The following is a 22389-nucleotide window of genomic DNA, read 5'->3' as shown; positions in this document are numbered from 1 at the left end:
GAAGTGTAAGAGCTGAAATACATATTCTCAAGATAAGGGCCTCCTAGAACAACCAGCCTTGTGGCATCTGCTGGTGACATCCAAGTAGAGGTGCTGGCTAGTGTGGGAGAGAGGAGTAAAAAGTATCGAAGCAGCACTACATTGGGAATAGAGAAAACCTCCACCCACAGCTTTCCAGAATCCAGATGTTTTAATGTGAAAGATTTAATGGCATTAAACAAAGTATGTGAAGACCATTTGGTATTGTTCAGATGATCCAGTCCCTCATACTGTGGGAAATTCAAGCTGGGGGGAGCTGTATGACTCCCTCACGTGCTGTCTGGACATGGTCCTGGGCACCCTGCTTTAGCTGGCCCTGCTTGACTGCATGGCTGGAGCAGATGATATTTTGCTGTGCAGTCCCTTCCAACCTCAGCCATACTGTCATTCTGTATGGTGGGTATGCAGCAGCCTCCTTTGAGAGCAGTGGCCATACAAAGGTATCATCATCATCTGATGAGGGCAAAATGAGACACATGTTGTAGGAACAAGTGAAGTGCATTCTGAATTTCATTTCTGTAATACACAAACTGATACTGTCAGGAACTCTTGGCTGATGAAATCAGCTCATGTGATTTGCTCAGTAATTATTGAAAAATTATAACAATCATCAAAAACATATATGGTCAAATTAATTTTTTCTTATAAAAGAATCTGAGTAATTGCCCATGTATACACATGCAGTGTACTGTGATGAAGAATAACTGAATAGCAGTGGACTTGTAGGGATGAAGCTGGCTCCAGGTCAGCACAAAGTCTTCACAATAAGACTGTCAGAGACAAGAGATTCTGTAGTAATGCCGCTGTACATTCAGAATCACAGAGATTTTATTTCACATTTACACATGAGCAGGAGTATATACAGTTTAAAAAATCAGCCTTACTGGAAACTGATCAGTTGTAAGTGATCTACCCCAACTTGAGACACTGAGTATTAAAGCTGTCGCCTTCTTTGATAGCTACAGCCTCTAAAAGTGCCTGCTTCTTCTGCATGCTGCGAGAGGACTCCAGTTCATACATAGTTGTCAAGTTGAAGAGAACGCTCTCGTGTAGGTAGTGCTTAGGGTCCTGCTGCACCATTCCTTCCAGCTGCCGCAGAGAATCCTTCAGTTTTCCCAGATAAAGAAGACAAACAGCGGCGTTGTTATTGGCCTGGAGAAAACCAGATTGTAAATAAATAAATAAACAAACGTGTGTATGTATGCATTTACAAGAGATGAGAGAGAAGGAAAGCAATCCTAGCATCTGGAGTTACAAGAGATTTCCTACACTACAAACTACCATTTTGTGTGTGTGTGAGCAAGTAACTAAAACACATTACCTCACATAGCTAAAATGATACAATCCAGTACTCTTCTTGCTACTCTCAAGATCTATCCCATGCCAGTAGGACCTGCTGCCTCCTAGGAGCTAAAAGAGTCTAACCCAAAATATAAATATTACAGCACTTTAGTCAGTTAATTTTGAAAGTCAATTGGGATAGATTGTAGAAACTACCTGAGCCTCTGCATGCTGTCATTTTCCAGGTTTTTTTAATGACTTCACTGTAACTTAGAAGTGTTTTTCTCTCTGTCTTACATACAGAAGGTTCATGTAAGCAACAGGAAGAAATTATCTTGTCGCAAAGGTATCAACAACTGACTTCAAGTGAACTCAGCAGATAGGGCAGTCTAAATACACCATAAATGATCGAGGCAGGTTCCATTTTCTTTCCACACAAAACAGGTTTTAAGAGTTACCACCAGTACAAAGTCATGTTGCGTGGTTAGCAGCAAAAACCTCCACGCTTTCTGAGGGTTGCAGATAAAGGAAGAACGTGGCCTTTTAAAAACAAAATACATCTTTTTCTCTGGCAACCTTACTGATCTGGTGCAACTTGTAGTATGTGCTGTTTTACAGCCTGCAAAATGATGCAGTTCATGTGCTGCCTAAAGTCAGCCTAAAGTCCTGAACCCTCGGTCTTCACATGGTCCCTGATCAGGCTGCTGAGGGTGAGCTGTCTTGGTTCCCATGACCATGCACTGAAAGCTGCCACGTGCAGAGACCCTGAACGCAGATCACAAGCTCTTCTCTGGTCTCCTCTTGCGATGGGAACCCGAGGCTCGGATATGCCACATGTTAGAAATGTCATGTTTAAAATGACAATATTCCTTCAATGTTGTGTGAAATCAGGTTAATCTTATATACACTGGCAGCTGCCACTTCTTTTTCTGACATGCGTGTCTGCGCTAAGAGCAGCGAAAGCCAAAAGAAGAAGTGCTGCTGTGAACATCCCGTCCAACATCGTGTTCTGGAATTTCTACACACATGCCTAAGCACTCGGACACACTGGTTCCTCATTTCCCATCCCATTATGTATCTTATCCTTACTAAAAACCCTTTGGCACACATGCCACATCCAATTTTTCTATCAAACCCTAAGCGTACTCTGGGTACTAATTAAATCCACGCATGAAGCATTACGAGAATAATTTAGGTGTTCATTATAAATGTAGCAATTTGGAGATTTACCACAGCATTTGATGAGTCGATCCTTAAAATTTCTGTGAAAAATCGATGAGCTTCTGCAAAATTATTCTGACCGAGGTGGAGAAATGCTCTAGAAAGTAAGTGACATATGAATGAGTTCTCCTCAAAAACCCAAGGTGATAATATATTTTAAAAAGAATGGACACCATTTTTTATTTTTCCTGTTATAGATGTGAGAGTTTTTGACATTTGCTCTTCACGGTGTAATTACAACCAGCAAGGAGACACTGATTTACAGACAAATGGAATGACAACTTGGATCATTTGGCTATTACATATTCTGCCTACCAAAGCAAGAGTCTTCATTGTGTTTTTATTAATTTAAATGCAGATACTCTCTTCCTGGAATTATTTCTCTTCATGAAATTAGCCATGCTGTGTAATTTTCAGAGCACTTTTGAATAGTATTTTCTCAACATATTAAGCCAATGTGCTAACCGTTACAAACCCAGTCCCCCATCATGCAGCTCCATTTACTACTATGTCTTCCAGCCTTCTTTGTAACTACCAGGTGGCAACTTTACTAGCAGATCTGATTGTAGGTAAGGGCCCAAAATAGCTTCTCCTCTCCTAAGAGTTATTTATGCAAATGTGTATTGAAAAAGCAGAGGGGAAATATGCAATGCCTGGAAGAATGAGAAAAAGCTTTGTAAAATCAACTGAAGGATCACAATTTCAATCCAGGATAATATGACTGTAGCGAGTAATACAGATCTCCTGGGTCTGTATGCCATTCAGTCTCACTTATGACAGATGTAGTTACATAAAAGAGAGAAAGAGAACAGGATTGTCTCAAGGGTAGTTTAATGCTCACAATGCATACTTTGCAAAACTGCATTTTAAAGTTTCATTTAGCTATTAAATTATCTACCTGTTCATTAAAACCATAATTTGGGTCTGCAGTCCATCCAATTTGTGCGTCACTTTCTCAACGTCTTGGAAGTATTTTTCTGCCGTTTTTATGTCTCCAATCTAGACAGCAAAATCATAAGAAAGTTACCACAACAAGAAGAGAAGAGATCCAGCCTGATTATATCTGTTACAGAAGGTGAGAACGTGAACACATATCAAAATCCATTATCTAATAGTTTGGCACCAAGCTGACTGGGTCACATCTGGTATTAAACAAGGTTTGAGGAGCCACGTTAAGGTCCCAAAAAGAACCCCAAAAGCAGGCGCAGCTTTATCGAAGGTGGTGTTTCTCAGCTGGGGGTTGCAGAGCAGTCATGAACTGGAGAGCAGGGATGCCCCACCTCCTTTTATAAAATGAGAAAAGGCCAGAATTACTTCCAGCACAGCTGGGCTGCAGGAAGTGAAGAGAGGTTCTGCCCACAGGCAGGAGAACTGGAACACGGCAGCCCAGCAGCTAGCGTAGGACCTGTACCCGGTTAACCCACAGCGTATGGTCACAGCCAGGATGACTTCAGTGCACAGGACTAACACATCAGCAGGTCACTGAGGGTATCGGGGTGACTGTCTATTACCAGACCAGAAAACACTGGTGAGTGGATTGTGCAGGCTGAGGAGTGAGGGATGTGACACCTGGCATAAAGAGGAGCAGATCTGATTGGGGGGCATTCCTACGAAGGAATGGGTATTTCACCTAAAGATATGTCACAGACTTTGCTATTTGATGAAAAATCTTTGAAGAAGGACCCTTTGGTATGTAAGTCAGCAATGTACAGTTTATAGGAGGTGACACTCATACTTTTGGTAAGGTTTCACAATAATTAGGGGCTGGAGAGATGGAAGGAGAAGAAAACTTACTACTGGATAAAATAAATCTATCAGAAGGAGTAAACCTAAAACTATTTCAGGAGCATAAAGCCATGGAAACCAGGCAGCCCTCAGGTGTGGAGATTCAGGGGACCCTCAAGAGATCACCCGTTTGTTCAAGAACAGGATCAACATGATGAAAAATGTTTGTGACAAGTGTACTGAAGTCTCCCTGAAGCTTTCAGATGCTGAGTATTACACAGCCTCCCTAGAAAACTTACTCCAGAATTCTTACACACCCACAGTTATTACAAAACACACTAAGAAAATCTTGCTGCACTTTTCACCCTTGCTTTTTGTCCTATCCACAGCCTCTTACATACTTGAAAAGCTTTATTGCACTGTCTCCTTCGTTTCTTCTTCTAGACTGAGAATCAACCAAGCTAATCAGAGTTCACCCCCTTCTCACAGCTAATGCTTTCTCGACTGATCATTCTTGCTGTTCTTCTCTGAACTCTCTCCTGTTACTTCACGTCCTCCCCGAGTGCCAACCGATCTCTCAGCAGCCATGAGAAGGGGGGATTACGTTACGTTTCACAGGCACACAGGACGTTCGCTTTTATGCTGCAGTGTTTTGGAAGTCAAATTTGTTTACCCACGTGTAGTTTTCTTACCCTTCCTGTAATTCCTTTCTACAGAATCTCGCTAGTCATTTCCCATGCTGTATTTGTGTATTGCTCCCAGTCCCTGGTAGTATTTTGCCTTTGTTGTTTGAATCACAGCCAATTTAACATTTCAGTTTCTCAACTTGTCAAGATTATTTTGCATTCTGATCCTGGCCTTCATAGTGTGTCTATGCCACTCCCAGCTTGGCACATTTTTCAAACATGTTTCTAATTTCATCGTACAAGCACCTAACTGAAAAATAAAAACACTGCAAACCCTAGAGGGATCCTTGTGGAAAAGATCATCTAGCAAATCCTCCTCGTCTTCCAGTGAGTGACTCTCCCAGAACACTTCTCAGACACAGCAAATGTCCGTTTTAAGGTTTCATCTTGATTTCTTCCCAGTTTGCTTACGGTGTATCACAGCAGCAGTACCCAAAGCCCTACTGCCATCAGTTGTATGACTGGCACTGCTTCACCTCTAACCACAAGACCTCTCCCTTGACAACATAAAGAAACAGTTATTTACATTTAGGGATGATCCAATTGCCCTCAAAGATGCAACTGTCCATCTACCACCGCATTTATGGTATACCCACTGATACTCCAGCTAATTAGAGAGATGCATTTCTCCCAGGTGTTACAGAGCTACATTCAGAGCAGACTATTCACTTTAAAAACTTACCCATTCAGTTGTAACTACAAAAGTTACAATTTATTTCCATACATAAAGGTGTAAACTACTGAGAAAACAGTTCCTTTTAACTAAAGGATAATGCTGGCACAAACGTAAATGAATCTGACCTTGAATATTTTTAACCTGGAAATTAGAAGGAAGCCTCTAAACATGAGAATAATGTGTTTCTAGAGCAAACTACCAGTTTGCTCCACTGGGAGCTTAATGAGTCCAAATCTAGTATGCTTTGATTAATCACACTGTATTTGTGACCATGAAGAGTCCTCATTTCTTAGCAGTGGCTTGTATCTTCTCAGCAAAGATGCCAAACTTCTCATTCTCATTTTTTCCACTGAGGGGAAACAATTTATGGGCTCTTTTTTTGAAAGAACATTTAAAAGAAATAATTAGTTTTAATTAGTCATTAAAATATTAAATATTTAAAGTGGTCTTCACCACTTAATTTTATTTAACTTAGTTCAGAAAATATGACTTCAGTATCTAATAATAATTAGCACTTCAAATAAAAAAGAGAATTCCTCCGTTAACCTCAATAATCATATCCTCTAACAAGAAGCCTCCAATACACCATGTGCTTAATTTTGTTGTTTGTCTGGAAACCAAGATTATTTCTCTTAAGTACTCCTAGGATTTATTTATTGCTTTTAACTCTGTTTTGCAGCAATCTATTGCAGAGGGTAAGGTCAGGAAGCTTTCCACTTTCTAAATTCTTTAATGTAGTTATTTAAATGGCAATTTTGGATAGGTCAGCCAGCAAGCAGAGTCTATTAGCAACACACAGTAATATCCTAGAGACTAAAATATATTCAGTGTTTTCCCATTCCATGTGAATTTCTGTTTTACAAGTCAGGTGATTGCTGACAGAATTACTGGGCTTCTGAAAATACCTCTGCGATTAAACTGTCTTTTCCTGCATTCTCAGTTTCCCTCATCCTCATTTCCCAGTTAAGTTAAGGCAACAGCTAAAGGCCATACACCAGATCTAGGCCCCACTATGTGTCTTAAAAACAATAAACTCAATTTAATTAAGAAAACAATGACACACAAAGTAAGGATTTCTATGTTGGAAAAGGTTACCTCTTTTTCTATTCAACTCCTGAACTTACACATTATTCTACATTATTGCTCTGTTTCATACGTGTGATGTCTTATTGCCAAACAGTATCTGTGGCTGGTAAGCAGATACATTCCGGCTCCCTTGTGCCTCTCTTGGATAATGTTCAAAGTTAAGGGAACAAGTCTGTGGTTATTTGGGAATTGCTGCCTCTGTTTGAGAAGCTGTGACATTTGAATAGGAGAAAATGGCTTTCCCATTTCACCTGCAAGAGGTTCAGTGTTTTCAGCGTGCCTCATCAACAGCGCACAGGGGTCTTACCGAAACGATGGTGCCCAGCCCTGCAACACACTTCTCTTTCTTCTATCTGCACTTCTCAGTTCTCTTCACATCCACATTGTTTATTTCTCTTAATACATTGAAATTCTGCATCTGTTGCAACAGCACCCTCCAGAGAGAGCTGAAGATTTTGCCACAATACAAAGACAATGTGCCAAACAATAAAAACTTATGTCATGAAGGTGCTAGAAGGAACACATGTGAATTTAGCAGTGTTGCTTTTTATTAACTACTACCTACTGCCTACATGAAGATATCAAGGGCTCCTCAAACTCTCTCTTGCTGTCTGGGTCTGACAGTAAAACCACTGAAGGCCTGTTGTCACAGCCAACATCGTGGAGGTCCATGACTTCAAATGTTTCTGTACAGAGCCTGCGAATACCACTTCTGAAACTGGGTGGACATAGTTCTTTCCAAAGTTAGGAGATGCTTTCCTCCTGAGAGACAGAATTTCTCTGTAGTAAACTGAGCTAACAACAGACTGGGGAGTGTGACACTAGGGCAGACACTCTCTTGGCAGCAAGGCAGCAGCAGTAATGCACCCAGTTATTTTCCCAGTAAGACCAGAACTATTAATAACTAGCATTTCCAATAGTATTACACATATTTATGGTACCATTCTTTAATATCCATAATTACTAGGTTGTCTGTTTAGGAAATAATTAACGCAGGCAGCCGGTATCATAAAACTGCTCTACAGTGATGGAAATCCACTTTACATCGGAGAATTTCAAGGACAAACATGTCTACCACACCGTGAAAACATGTTCCTACTGAGAACCAAAAATCCATAACTGAGTTTGAATGACATTCCATGATTTCAAGCAAACAATACTGATGATTTAATTATCTACCAAGAGTGAATTATTCCATTTCAATATAATTTTATAACATGAATGCAACAAAGAAGATTGTTTATAAATACCTGACAACTCAAAATTAGGTTTATAATAAATAAAAGGAAATAGATAAAACCCCAAAAGTTTGAAGTATCAGCATCAGAAATATGATGGGTTTTGTTCACCAATGTAAATGCATGTACTTTTAGTATTATTGTGCTTTAGAGTTTCTAAGTTTATCCAACTTCACATGGTAAAAGGGTTTGTTGTTGGGGTGGGGGGTTTTTTTGACTGTTGTCTCTACAATTTGATACATGCCCTATAAAAACAGTTCTAGTTTTAAATACAACAATTGTTCACCACACAGCTGTCAATATTACCTAGCAGATTTAGAATAAAATGCATACCTGAAGGAAAATCCTCCCAATCCCACTCAACAGCTGAGGCTCTTGCTGTGGGTAGTATTTGATGACGGTGTGATAAGCATCTACAGCAAGTACGTAGTCCTAAGGGGTGAAAAGCACATGTCCAGATATTTAAGCTCAGCATTCTTTCGTCTTTAGATAACCTTCCTTTTAAAGACATGTTCAAACAGAACTGCAGTAACTGCAACTTGTCAGTGGGACAGAATTTCTACCTATCACTGTAGGTACTGGTAGCTGACTATATTGGTCTTTTCTCAGGGATTGGTGGGGGTTTTTTCCCAGCTGGATAATATTCTGTTTGTAGCTAAATACCAAGAACAAAAAATATCAACATTCACTCTTCAGTTTAATTCTAATCTAGGATGATGAGGGGACTTGAACATCTCTTCTATAAGAAAAGGCTGAAAGAGCTGGGGCTGTTTATAATCTGAAAAAGACTGTGAGAAGATCTGATCAATGCTCATAAATGTCTAAATGGTGGATGTTGAGAGGAAGGGGCCAGCCTCTTTCCAGTGGTGCCCAGTGACAGGACAAGGGGCAACAGGCACAAACCAGAACACAGGAATTTCCACCTGAATATGCGGAGAAACTTTCCTGTGAGAGTGACAGAGCACTGGGGCTGCCCAGAGAGGTTGTGGAGTCTCCTTCCCTGGAGATATTCAAAACCTGTCTGGATGCGATCCTGTGCAACCTGCTCTAGGTGATCCTGCTTTAGCAGGGGGTCAGAATAGGTGATATGCAGAGATCCCTTCCAACCCCTGTTGTTCTGTGAACCTCTGATTCTATTCAAGGGTCTTCTGTGTGACTGGAGTATGCATACATTCCAGAAGTCTCATGTTTCAAATATATGTATGCTATACATTGTTTACCAAACTATGTTCCGAAGCTTTGAGAACTCTGTGCACATGTTCTTAATTTCTGAAAAATGCAGTGTGTCAGAAGATACAATTCAAGCATGTTTTCAGATGACAAACTAGCACTACTGCCAAGGGAAACGAGACCTCTTCAGCCCTTCCACCCAAATGCTTGCTCCCTTCCACCATACTGTGTAAAAGCAAAACAAACAGGTAATCTAAACAGAAAACTGATCTGGGCTAAAACTGAGTCACTAGGTAATTCGATGACTTCTAGAGCCTGACGATAGGTTGCTTGGCAGCCATGCATGGGGCACTCTGCATGTGCTCTAAGCGGCCTGCAAGACGTGCAGCACACACAGTCACAGGGCTGCACTATGCTCGACTGCCGTGTCTGGGAGCAGCCCAGGGCAGAGGCAAGCCTGCACTGGCTTCTAACAGCCAGGCATATGCAAAGACAGAAGACTCTGTGCTGTATTAATGTGGTGATTCCTGAGAGTCCTGCCCTTTGGCTTAGTAGAGGTGTGTGGTGGGTGTTAGGAAGCAAAAGACATCAAAGAATAATCTTTCAAAACTGTGCAGACACCTTGGGATACTCTCTACCCTACCATTTTTCTTGGTCAAATTACAGTACTTATTTAATTTGTCACTAATGTGAACACAGCTACTGGTAAAGGTGCTTTTTCTTCATCTCCTGCTTAGTCTGAGGAGGCGATGTGCCCCAAGTGTAATGAATTCCTTTTCCTGAGGTCACACTGAACCCTACTTGACCCCTGCACCAGGTCACCATTTGTAACATACCCATTGTTTCATACATGCAAAAAAATAATCAAGAGATGTTCATGGAGTCTGATCTGTATATGAGAAAATTACAAGTCCTAGAACAGTAGAGACCAACTTAAACAGCCCAGGAGGCACTCCGCAGCACCTTTCTTTCGCAAACAACATGCATAGTGTGGTTTTAATGATGAATTCTGAGATAATTATTAACATTTAAGCATTTATTCTAATGTGTCATGCCATGTTCATGCTTATTATCAGTAATGGAAAGAGTTCAGAGCAAAGACAACAGGCCATATATGCAAAAATATATTTATGGAAATACTGATATATTTAGCACTCAGAACTCTGATGAAATTTATGCTAGCAATTTCTTTTCATAAATTTATGACTTAGGAAAAAATCAATTTTCACTGCACCCACTGTCATTAAAGGACTTCATCATGGAGTTCCAGTGGGTTAGGTAGGGATAAAAATCTTGGAAGAGGGACCCTCTGAACTGGCTCCTTAGAGGAACCCCAGCCATGCTTCTATTAACTAGTAATACCTGCAAGAGTGTCATTTATAAAATCTGAAGGATTGTCTATGACTGTGAATCATTATCCCTTTAAGCATAAAATGTGCTCACTGGAGATGTAATTTTATTGCATTAAATCGAGCTTTTGTGCTCAGTATCTTCTGTTCTGAGGTCTAAAGCTGCCCCTTACCCAGCTCTTGGTCTCACACTACACAGCAAAGATGTGTAGCACAACCACGAGGGATGGAAGCTTTAGTCACATCCCCAGACTGATGCAGAAACTACTCCCACGAGATCATGCAGTTAAGCTGATAGAAAAGTGCTTCTGTCAGCTTGGCTTACAGCTTAGCACAATTTCACTGCAGAACAGTCTCGGCCAGAAGCATCTGCACGAGGGGGCACTGTCTGCACAATTATAACACTGCTGGCTCCCTAGTGCAGGTAGCAGCCAGCACTGGTAGGAACAAGCAGCCAAATAATGTCTTGGAGGTCTGCTCCGTGGGGGCTTCACGCCTAGTCAGGCAAACAAACCCTCCTCCCCTTTTCCTTTCTGCACTGCTTATCAAGTGACTGTACATCACCATATCCGCCACAGGAGTACGTAAACATTCACACCTCCTAAAATGTGTGAGTAGAGGTAAAGTGTTGAGAGTATGTACTGTATTGATGGATATGGCACCCTGATTCCATATGATGGCACAGTACATAGCATCTGTGTTTATCTACCCCTATCTTGCACACCTTCCTTTGAAGAAATGACAGCAGAGTAAACTACGCATGTCCAAAGCCACCCTAAGCATAGGCAAGGATGGACCCACGTTGAAACTGTAAAACACTGTCACAATATCCCGGCTCCTTTCTAAATACAACCTCATTTTTCAGTTTCTCTAGGATCCTTGTGAGTTTTATATGCATTTACTCTTTCCCCTACACTATCATGGACGCAGTAGATGTCTAGGAGTATCCTACATGTGATACAGAAGGACACTATTCCACACTAAATTCTTCCCAAGGAGAGCAGCATAAAGTAGATGGGATTTGCTCTCATTTACTTTGTTTTCATTCCCAGCTCTGCTAATGTGACATGGTAATGAGAAATTGTCTCTGAAAATGATAAATAGACAGTCTCCCAGAGGAGCAAAGCCTCTGTTGTTACAAGCTGTGGTTGTGAGGTACTACTGGTGAAAACCCCAATGAGCCTTGTGATACTAAGACTTAGAGGTGGGGCTGATGTATTGTATTGGTCTTTAATCTCTAGGGATTGTGAACATTCAGATTTTCCACACCTTTATAAATCCCCAAAGCAGAACTGAAATTACACAATTAGGGATACAAATCACAGCTGGTCTACTGTTTTATAATTCGGTATCTCTTTTACTAGGAAAATTTGAAGCTAACATTAAATATATTAATCCAAAATCACTCTAGTAAGTCACTGGATCTACTTAGACAACAAAGGGTTTGTTTCCTTTGCTGCACTGCAGTATAACTGTATTTCCCTTCATGATCGCGGCATTATACATTTCCATGCTTCCCTAACCACTACAAATACTTAAAATATTAATTATGAGCTATAAATGACTATGATGTGTAGAATGCTGAAAGTAGGCTCACTAAGTCCTAAACTGAAACTCAGCTTTAGTTATAGGAAGTACATAGTTCATAAACACAATGTTTTGGGAAAAGAAGAGAGGGATAACTTACCCTATCTCTCTATCACAAGTGCACTTGTGGAAGGGTTACGAAAGCAGACTCAGAGCACTGTGAATCCCTAAGAACAGTACTGCAGCACAGTTAGGCAAAAAAGATACGATGATTCATGCACTTTCTCCTTTAAATCATAGAGGAACCAAAGTCCTTAGGCATCAGTCCCTTGCGTCATTAGTACAAGCTGTTACCTCCTTCTTTGTACAGTTTTAATTGTATTAGACCCAAATTAAAATCAATTCTAACGCTTTTGTTTTTACGAAGGACAAGTTCTACAAAAGCGAGGACAACACTGGAAAAAAAATATCTAAAAAGTGCCTTTAATTAGAGTGCATTTATAATATATATGGGAAGTACTTAAGTGTTTATTCCTTAGAGAGGTAGAAGTCTGGTAAGATAATGTCAGAAGCGATTTTAGCTCAGATGAAAAGAACTTAAAAAGTTTTCAAGACACTTCCATGGTGATTTAGTAAAATGACAGATATTTTGCAATTAGATTGCTGGAATGAAGCAATGCACATCATCAGCTGCATTTTAAATGAGTATTTCCTCATGCTGCTATATTCAGGGTATGCTTCCACAGTGACTTAAGCCCACAGTTCCTGCAAATGGAAGTCTACAGTGACACTTGTTACGTGGTGCGCTCTTCCCTTGCGCTGTGTTTCTCCTCCCTCAGGCTGCCCTTGTTCACATGAAATGGGAGAAGCTGATACACTTGATATGACAGAGATCCACCATCTCTCTGTTTCTGTCACTTGGTTAAATCCAACAGTGGTACAGGGAAGGAAGCCAGAATACATTTAAGAAAGGTTGTGCAAAGAGAAGCCCGTATAGTAAGACTGCCTTCAACTGCTACTGAGCTGTGTCATCGGTCACGCAGATAACGGGACACAGCAGGCAGCACTGTCTGCCTAGGAAAAATAGTCCCTGGCTAAATGAGACGTGTGATTAATTTCCTGCTTCACTGTAGGTTTCCCGGGTATGTCTGGGTGAATCATTCCTCTGCACCTCACTCACTACCTCCAAAATTATATACCCTTCCACCTCAATGATGTAATGAGATGTTTAGCTATGAAAGTAATGAGGCCATATTTAAAAAGACAAAAATCATTGTGCTACATAAACAGAATTCCTTGAGTCTGATAAATAATGCAGAAGAGAGTGGACATGAAATAAACCTAATTAGAGTTGAGGATAAAATAGTTACAGGCCCAACACCTAATCAAAGTCCCTTTTTAATTGTTCATTTTCAAGAGTCAATCCTGACAAGACTGTCCTCTATTAAACACTACTGAAGCTTTGTGGCCAAAGAAAGAGTTTAGTAAAAATAAGATTATCAGTTCTTCGTTTTCTTATACCAATGTCACACAGTTATGCTTAATAAATGATTATTATTAATATACTAATAGCACAAGCTATCATTCCATTCACGTGGCAGTACTTGGGGACCAAACCTGACCTTACTGCAATATTGTAAATGCTCACTAGATGGCAATAGATGGTACTGACTTGGACAATGAAAAATTTTATTTTTTTAAAATTACATACACTTGAAATACTTGAATAAAAACAAATCCCAGTTTTAAAGTGCATTACACAACAGAAAAAATATAAATATGTGGAATTGTGTTCAATTAATACAATTGATCATGGGTGAATTAACAAAAGGGTGTTTTAAAACCAGTTTCATACTGAATACTCTAGAAGGTGGAGAAGATGATTATAGCATTGCTGCACATTAGAACAATCTTAAGATTTATTAAATTTATAAATGAACAATATAATTCTCTCAGACAATCTGCCACATAAGCAGAAAAATTAACTTAATGGACTACTCTGATTCTAACTGCAACATAACTATGTTTGAAAAATCTTCCTTAAAACCCTCTACTCCTCCATAGAGGAGTATTTCTGAAAACTGAGACTCCACAGCCAATGCACTGAAACGCAGGTCTCAGACAGAAGTAATTCTGCACTAAGACACAGCTGTCTGGACCCCTGCATTCCGAGCTCTGTGACAGGCCCCAAACACAGTTGGTCTGAGGAAGTACCTGCGCTGCAGTTCTTCTCAAGCAGCATGTCCAAGCAGGTGACAGTTCCTACACACAAACCTGTTCCTATTACTGGAAGAAAATACCACTAAGAGGACCAGACCAGAAGAAAGGTGAGAACTGTGCATGTGGATTTGTGTGTACATGTGAAGAAAACCACCAAAAGCATTAAAAGTGGACTTCCTGGAAAAAATATACATTTTTATATTTATATATTCTACTTTGGGGGGGGGTGGGGTGGTGGTTAATCATGCTTATCACCACTTGCCTTCTCAAAAAGAAAGTTCCTTAAAAACTGGACCCATGTCAAGTACCTACTTCAAAACAAAGAATCTTAAAAATACCTCCTAATTTAATGGACAATTATTTCTACTCAAGACAGAATTGTTCTGATTGCAGTATCATTATGACTACAAAATTTTGTTTTCCCTAATTCTCCTGAAAATGACATTCCAGTATTTAGATAAGCGATTTTATCTAAAAAACACATGCCTTTTTTTTGGAGGTATTTTAACATAAAGAATGGAGCCCTCTCTGGGAAATAGCTTAGGGACACATCAGAGGGTCAGGTTTGTCATGACCTTGGGCAGAGAGCGGGGAGTGCAAATCTGCACTGGCTTGTGAAGATTATACTGCTGGCAGCTCTGCTCTGAGGCTGCTGCTGCTAATTGATTTGTGAAGTACAGTTAAGCTCAGGCTAACAGCAATTTGTTGCAAGCCAGAACCACAATATCCCTATTTCCCTGACCATGAGGTGAGCAGCAGAAGTTTTATTTCTACTCCCTGAACACAAGAAGCTAAGAGAGCACTGCACCAAATGGAGCAGGATTGCTTAAAACACTAAAGAGGAAGCAATGGAGATAAAAATACCAAAAAACCCAAACCAAAGCTAGTTATTTTTGCTTTTATTCCTTTCTCTTCCCCCCCCCCCCCCACTAGTGAGGATTTAAACTTCAAAGACGGTATCTTACAGCTGAGGTAAGTTGACAAGGAAGGATGTATTTAGATGTTCTGGATCTTCATCATATACAAAGGCTACAGTATTATTAATCCTCAGAAACAGAGCAACATTCCTAGTGCACAGTTTAAAAGAGACAGAGCACATAATTGCTTTTAATTACAGCATTTAGTTAAGTGTTTGAAAAATTCAATTTAAAAATGCAAATTCTGTATTGTTATTGCATGTTCTCCAGGATGATTTGGAGAGAAATAAGTACAGATATGTTCCCAAAGAACATTACTGCAAACGGTTATCTATTAAATAAGACATTATTAAGTCTAATTAATTCTTCACTAAGCAAAACCTCCATGTACAGTCAGGTAGTCTTCCCTTATCTATGCACCAGTAATTCTCTTGCACTTTCTCTGACATTCTATTCTGAAATATACGGTACCTCTGCAGTTGCTGCCACCCACGTACCTTCATCATTAGCAGACAGTTTGCCATGGAGTACATCACCCGGCCCAGACGTGACCTCCACAGCTGAACAGAGGCTGCAAAATAAGAGCAGCTTGTGAATTTGCACAAATAAATTAGAGGTTCTTTCTTGCCATCAATTATTGGTCCTATGAATTACGATTTTGAAAGATCCCCTCGTTAACAGCCCCAGGTTTTAGCCTAGAATTTTTAATTCTCAGCCACGCTGCACTGTCAGACAGAAAATTCTGCATCTCTCTGAGGGAACAGCTCCCAGGGCTCCAGGGACCAGACACGATGCACCAGAGCAGAGAGAGAGAGAGAGAGAGAGAGAGAGAGAGAGAAAGAGAGAGAGAGAGAGAGACAGCCGCCCAGCTTGCAGCTCAGGCCAAATATTAAACGCAAAAAGAAGCCACATATTTTCCAATATCAGAACAAAAGGTGCATAAAAAGATTCAAGTGATAATGAGCATCAGTTTAAAAACATGTAATCTACAGCATTAAATGTGATAAACTCAAAAATCAAACATAGCTAAAATGTCATTTTGGAGCCAAAACATGCAGGGTGAGAACTGTCTGAGCCCAGGACTGTTTGTGCTTGCCTCTGGCTTAGAGATACGCTGGAAAAATCTGCCAAGCCTGTCTGCTTTCCCCATGCTCCTGGAGCTTGCAGGCATTAAAAGCTGCAGCAGCAGATTTCTCTCTTGCTTTGCAGACAGACTCCTGATGTTGTGAGAGTGGTTCACACAGATCCTTATTTTCTCTTGTGTTACAGTACCACAGATCAATAAAAGAAATATCCCCCTAATCCTCAAAAGTAAACATTAGGAGTATTAATTTAGTGCATTTGGAAAATAAATGTATCACAGTCAATCAGATGTCAAGGTCACTGTAATGATTTGAGAAGGGGGGAGAAAAGGGAGAAGAGGCTATTTCAATGAGATTGTGATAACTGAGACCACTTATTTGTATCAATAATGTAGTCTCTGATGAAAGCATGGCAGGTCACATAGATAATTCCTTCAGCACACATAAATGCCATTACAAATAAGAAAAGAGCTCAGCAAAATGTCTACTCCCCTTCCTAAAATGAAAAAAAAATCCTTCAATCCTCTTCAACAACAAAACAAAAAAACTCCCCATGAATATTCCAAAATTGTCTTTGTCAAAACGAGGGCATGATGTGGGGATCAACACTGAACCCAGTATTTCATACACTGTACCTTAAAATCATTCATTACTCCTAGCTTTTGTTTTAGAAGTTCTTCCCTGACCACACATCCCTACTGCTATTAGTGGGGAGGATGATGTAAACCATGAGCAAATACACTTTTTTGGTTTACTTTAGAGCGCCTGTAAAACCTGAATATAATTAAACAGAATCATAAAATCATAGAATTGTTTAGGTTGGAAAAGACCATCAAGTCCAACTGTTAACCTAGCACACTGCCAGTCCACCACTAACCCATGTCCATAAGCAACACTTCTACAGAGCCTGTTCCAATGCTGGACAACCCTTCTGGTGAAGAACTTTTTCCTAATGCCCAATCTAAACCTGCCCTAGTGCAATTTGAGGCCATTTCCTCTCCTCCAATCACTTGTTACCTCAGAGAAGAGACCCACACCCACCTGGCTACAACCTGCTTTCAGGTAGTTGCAGAGAGTGAAACAGTCTCCCCTCAGCCTCCTTTTCTCCACACTGAACAACCCCCCAGTTTCCTCAGCCTCTCCTCTTCATACTTAAGCTCTAGACCCTTCATCAGCTTTATCGTTCTCCTCTGGACATGCTCCAGCACCTCAGTGTCTTTCCTGTAGCAAGAAATCCAAAACTGAACACAGTCCTAGAGGTACAGATTCACCAGTGCAGAGGACAGGGGCACAATCCCTGCCCTAGACCTGCTGACCACACTATTTCTGATAGAGGTCAGGATGCTGTTGGCCTTCCTTGCCACACTTCTGGAACACTGCTGGCTGTTGAGCAGGTTATTATTTTCTGCCAGGCAGCTCTCCAGCCACTCTGCCCCAAGGCTGTAGCATTGCCTGGGGTTGTTGTAACCCAGGTGTAAGGGCACTGATCCTTCTTGAACCTCATCCGATGGATCCAGACTGTCCAGATCCCTCTATAGAACCTTTCTACCCTCCAGCAGATCAAAACTCCTGCCCAACTTGGTGTCACTTGGAAACTTACTATGGGTGCACTTGATCCCCTTGTCCAGGTCACTGATAAAGATATTAGAGAACTGGACCCAGTACTGAGCCCTGGGGAACACCACCTGAGACCAGGCACCAACTGATTTAAATCCATTCACCAACATTCTTTGGGCCCAGACACCCAGCCAGTTTTTTACCCAGTGAAGTATACGCCCATCCAAGCCATGAGCAGCCATTTTCTCCAGGAAAATGCTGTGGAAAACGGTGTCAAAGGCTTTACTGAAGTCTGGGTAGACAGCATCTACAGCCTTTCCCTCATCCACTAAATGGGTCAACTTGTCATAGAAAGATACTGGGTTTGTCAACCAGGCCCTGCCTTTCATAACCCATGCTGACTGAGCCTGGTCCCCCTGTTGTCCTGTACATGCCATGTGATAGCACTCATGCTGATCTGCTCATAACCTTCCCCAGCACTGAGGTTGTATCAACAGGCTTGTAGTTCCCTGGAGCCTCCTTCTGTCCCTACTCCACACTGGCTTTCATTTCAATAGGAGTTCTGCACACTGAGAAGGTGCAAATTTGGCATCTTATAGAATGCATTACCAGGCAAGTGGTGCAGTGTTAAACCCCTCTGCTTGTTGAAAATATGGCAAATCAGGCCTTCTGTTGCAGAATAGAGATGATATACATGGTAAGTCAGTGTGGCCCCTTACAGCAGCAATAAGGAAATTACATGCTAAGCATAATCCCCATAACGAATTAAGGCTGTCTTCACATAAAGTTAATAAGGTTTGCTTCAGCTAGTCTCACATGAAAAAAAAACCCCAAACACCCAACAAACCCATTATCAGCCTCCTGGAGCTCCAAATGCAGCAAAGCAGCAGACAGGGAGCAGACCTGGCTGACCTCCACAGACAATAGCAGTCAACAGCCTCTGCAAAAATCCCACAGGCTTTTTGGCAGTCTTAAGCCCACAGGCAGCTGTATAGTAGACATAGGGAGATCTCTCCAAATTTTCAGCAGCCTTGTTCCTTGGTAACTACTAGCTGCTGCTTTCCTAACTATGCCTCCTCCTGAGCTCATCTAGGCTCTAAAGCAGCAGCAGGGAGGAAAAGCAAGGAGCCAAAAACTCCTGAGTGAGCCAGACTGCAGGATGCAGGATTATGACAGCTAGGAAAAAGTGCTTCTACCTTAAAGGGGAATCAGTGCCTTGGTTTTAAAGGGGTAAAAAGAAAAAGAATGTGGGGATAATGAGGACAAAAATGAGGGTAGAAAGGGGATAACAGGGAAAGCTGGCAGTGCAAGGCAACATGAATAGTGGATACAAGGAGAGAAGAACAGAAACTCCCAGATTGCTACAGACAGATCTTCACCATTATTTTTCCAACCCTTTTGAGAAAAGCAGTAAATGTATTCATTCCACTACATCTGCAAATGCCTTTATGGTCTATGCTGCTCACACGTGCGTTCCTTTTGTACGGCATATCTAGATGGTGCATTAAGTCAAATACAGTAACACTGCTTTACATCCAGTCAAAAGACTGGGCAGAAGAGCGCAGACAGGTCTGCGCCCTTCCCTACAGACACTGTCTTATGGAATTGTTTATAGCAATCTTTAAACTTTGCTAACAACTCTACCCTATCTCAGAGGCAGACTTTTACTTCCCACAGGCTCTAGATGAATACTATCCCAGAAAGAAGTTGGCAATATTTCCTTAGAATGCCAGCTGAAGCAGATTTTTGTTTGTTTTCTTGGTATGATGTTCTTAAGTTGCTACTGATTGTAAGAAGTTCATATAATCCAGAACGATGTCCAGAATATGACCTCTTGTCCAGTTCTAAAGTAAACTCTTAGTATAGACCTCATTAGTATAAATTCCATTAATAAAAAGATGCTTGGACAACCACTTTGTCTTGATGACCCGTCTTCATGCAGTAATGTATCTTAAGACTATTGAAGTTAACCAACCATGGTAGAAGGAACAGGGGAAAAAAAAACAGAATTGCATATGAAATCATGAAAATTATCATGTTGACTAATATAATCTAAATCTAATCCAGTGCAGCAAGATCCTAGGCCAGTGTAGCCTCTGTGTGATAATGGCAGTTCAATCTAAAGAAATTTAGTGTATTTTACATGAGGACTGAGGGGAGTCAGTCAGCCAAGGCTTAAGATGAAACACCCATCTAGCTGCAACAGCAAAACACTTATATATTCATCACTACAGGATACCAGCCATGTTCTTTGTTTCTTCTAAGTAGGAAAGAAAAGAATTGATTTAGTGGATCAGTTTGATGAAGGGCAAAACTGTGAAATTAATTCCAGCAAATAAAAGTACAAGGTCTATCATTTTGGAGGCTGAGCAGGCTATGAGATTACAAAAAATACTGTTTTAACAACTCTGGGGCAGTCTTGTGAAAACTTCTGACACACTCAGACAAGCAATAAAAACACACTGCCTGTGAAAAATGTTTAAAGAATACCTACCTTGTCTGTTCTCCTGTGTAATGTTAGTCATACTTCCATCTTCAGCCAAGCCTTGTTCCAAATTTTCTAATATCTGCAGTAAATTTTTTAAAGTAACCAATGTGAGCTTAAACAGCACTATATATTAAATGCCGATTATTTACAATTGACAGCCTACATGAAAACCGATTCAGGCAGGAATGCTTCACCTAGGTACAGCTGAAAATTACTTATTATCACCATAGATAAATGAATTACACAAAGTAAGAGAGCCACTGCAGGGTAGAAGGATGTTAAGAGTTCAAGTTTATGATACTGACAGAACATTAAATGTCAGCACACTCTAGGGACATACACATTTTGTTAAGCAAAACATGAAATATGTTTCACCAGAGAATGAGCACAAAGAATGTCAAACTGATTTTTTCACAGAAAGCCACTGCCTCTTGACTCCCCCACCTTAAGTATGGGCTCTGTTTTCATCCTTTTGCCCTTAATGAAATACTCCTCTTAGTTCTTAATGCTATTTCCCTCTCAAAGTTTGGGGTTTATTGCTTCTTTTTATTTATTATAGATTTTAAATCATGCAAATTTTTGAGTAAATGAAACATTTATTGTATTATTGGAAGAATGAAAACGTTTACTTAATGAACCACTTTTAAAAACTTTATGTAAGGTTCCATCTGAAACAGAAGTCAACTTTTCTTTTTCTAATGTCATTTCAGTTTCTCCAGATTTGTTTTCTGATTCCCACCGATCACCCTATTTTTCTTGTTACAGATTTATAGCTTCAGTCATAGAACACTGCTTGAGATTTCCCTCTAAAAACCATTAAGGCCACTTGCTCTTTAATCAGCCACTATGGTTAGCTAATTAAGAGACACAGGGCCCTTCCTCTTCCGGGGACTGAGTGCACTGCTGAACACAGCTCACAGCTTCTCTCAGTAGAAGACAAACTATTTTATTTTTCTTTCTGCAGCAGCCAAGCATTCCAACTGTGCCCAGTGCTATGCACACAAACACTTAAAAACAACACAGGAAATCCTCCAAAGCAAAGGCAGGTTGAATTAATCTGGCCTCAGACAGCGAGTTGGTGCCTTCTACAGGCAGTGAAGAACAGTCGGTACCTCCAGGAAGCAAGTTCATGCCACCTATTTCAGACATCCTGAGGTGGAAGGAATTGCCCTAAGAGATACCAATCTCTTCTCACAGACTACGTTGAAAGCCTGAATTTAGGTGTCATAAATTTTGCTACAAAGAACTTAAGAGCAAGGAGAGACGTATGATGAAATGACTGCAGTTACCACATGCCAGCTGAGCCTGGGTAATTTTCCTGATAAGAATTGTTACCCATGACAAATACAAAGTAATATGATTTAGTGTAAACCTTGTTCACAGAGGGCTAGGCTAAGTTGCTTTACTTCAAATTGTGAGAGGTTATGAGCACAGAGCAGTACACTGCAGCTCAGTTGATAGGTGGCAATTTATGGGATCGCAGTGGCATGCCTGCAAGACTGAATCTCAGCCCCACTTTCAAAAGCAGTGCTGCCACTTAGCACTCCCTTAGAAACCAAAGCATCACACTGAAATGTTACATGCCCAGTGCATAATGAGGCACCTTGTCAGAGGGCAAAACAAACTCTTCTCTCCAAAAAACACCTTATCATCTATTTTCTGACCAGTCTGAAAGCCCTGATTCTCTCTCTTCTCCTGGAAGACATCTAGTGATCACTTCTCGTTCTTAATAAGGCTGAGTTACTGTTTTGAAATGGCCTAAACACGAGGTGCCTTCATTGATGAGACACACTGTTTTGTTTAAAGACAACATGTTTGTTTGATACAGCTGTTCTCTGAAAATATGTTCATTAATGTCATCAAAAAAGAAAGAATGAGTTATTAGCATACACTGAGAGTATGACATTAACCATTCTGTGACATTACTTGAGGATATCTTGCCAGCCCCTCAAGTTCAACGTAATTAAAACAGAACTTGGTGCTGATTTGAGGCTAATTGTTTTATTCCCCAAGTTTATCTCCTTTTGCTCTACTTAAGCATAGGAACAGTGCCTGCAGTTTTTCAGTATTTGGGCATTCCCTCAATTTTCCAAAAATTTTTAATAACAACATTAACGATTCAGGTTG

At 40.5% G+C, this 22389-nt stretch overlaps 1 protein-coding gene across 1 annotated transcript in view; it reads right to left on the bottom strand.

Moving 5' to 3' along the window:
• Positions 1-764: 764 nt before the first annotated feature.
• Positions 765-22389, bottom strand: part of TRAPPC12 (trafficking protein particle complex subunit 12) — a 54988-nt gene continuing 33363 nt past the window's right edge. Inside the window, exons 7-12 of the mRNA XM_084262273.1 lie at positions 20269-20341; positions 15633-15706; positions 8286-8384; positions 3440-3540; positions 2551-2638; positions 765-1191 (exon numbers count right to left, since the gene is read on the bottom strand). Of these exons, the coding sequence (XP_084118399.1) occupies positions 949-1191; positions 2551-2638; positions 3440-3540; positions 8286-8384; positions 15633-15706; positions 20269-20341 (678 nt within the window). The 3' untranslated portion in view covers positions 765-948. The remainder of the gene's footprint in view (positions 1192-2550; positions 2639-3439; positions 3541-8285; positions 8385-15632; positions 15707-20268; positions 20342-22389) is intronic.

Source organism: Gallinula chloropus (assembly GCF_964237585.1).
Source record: "Gallinula chloropus genome assembly, chromosome: 3".
NCBI classification, from domain to species: domain Eukaryota; kingdom Metazoa; phylum Chordata; class Aves; order Gruiformes; family Rallidae; genus Gallinula; species Gallinula chloropus.
The sequence above is the reverse complement of the archived record's forward strand: the minus strand, read 5'-3'. Positions and strand labels throughout refer to the sequence as shown.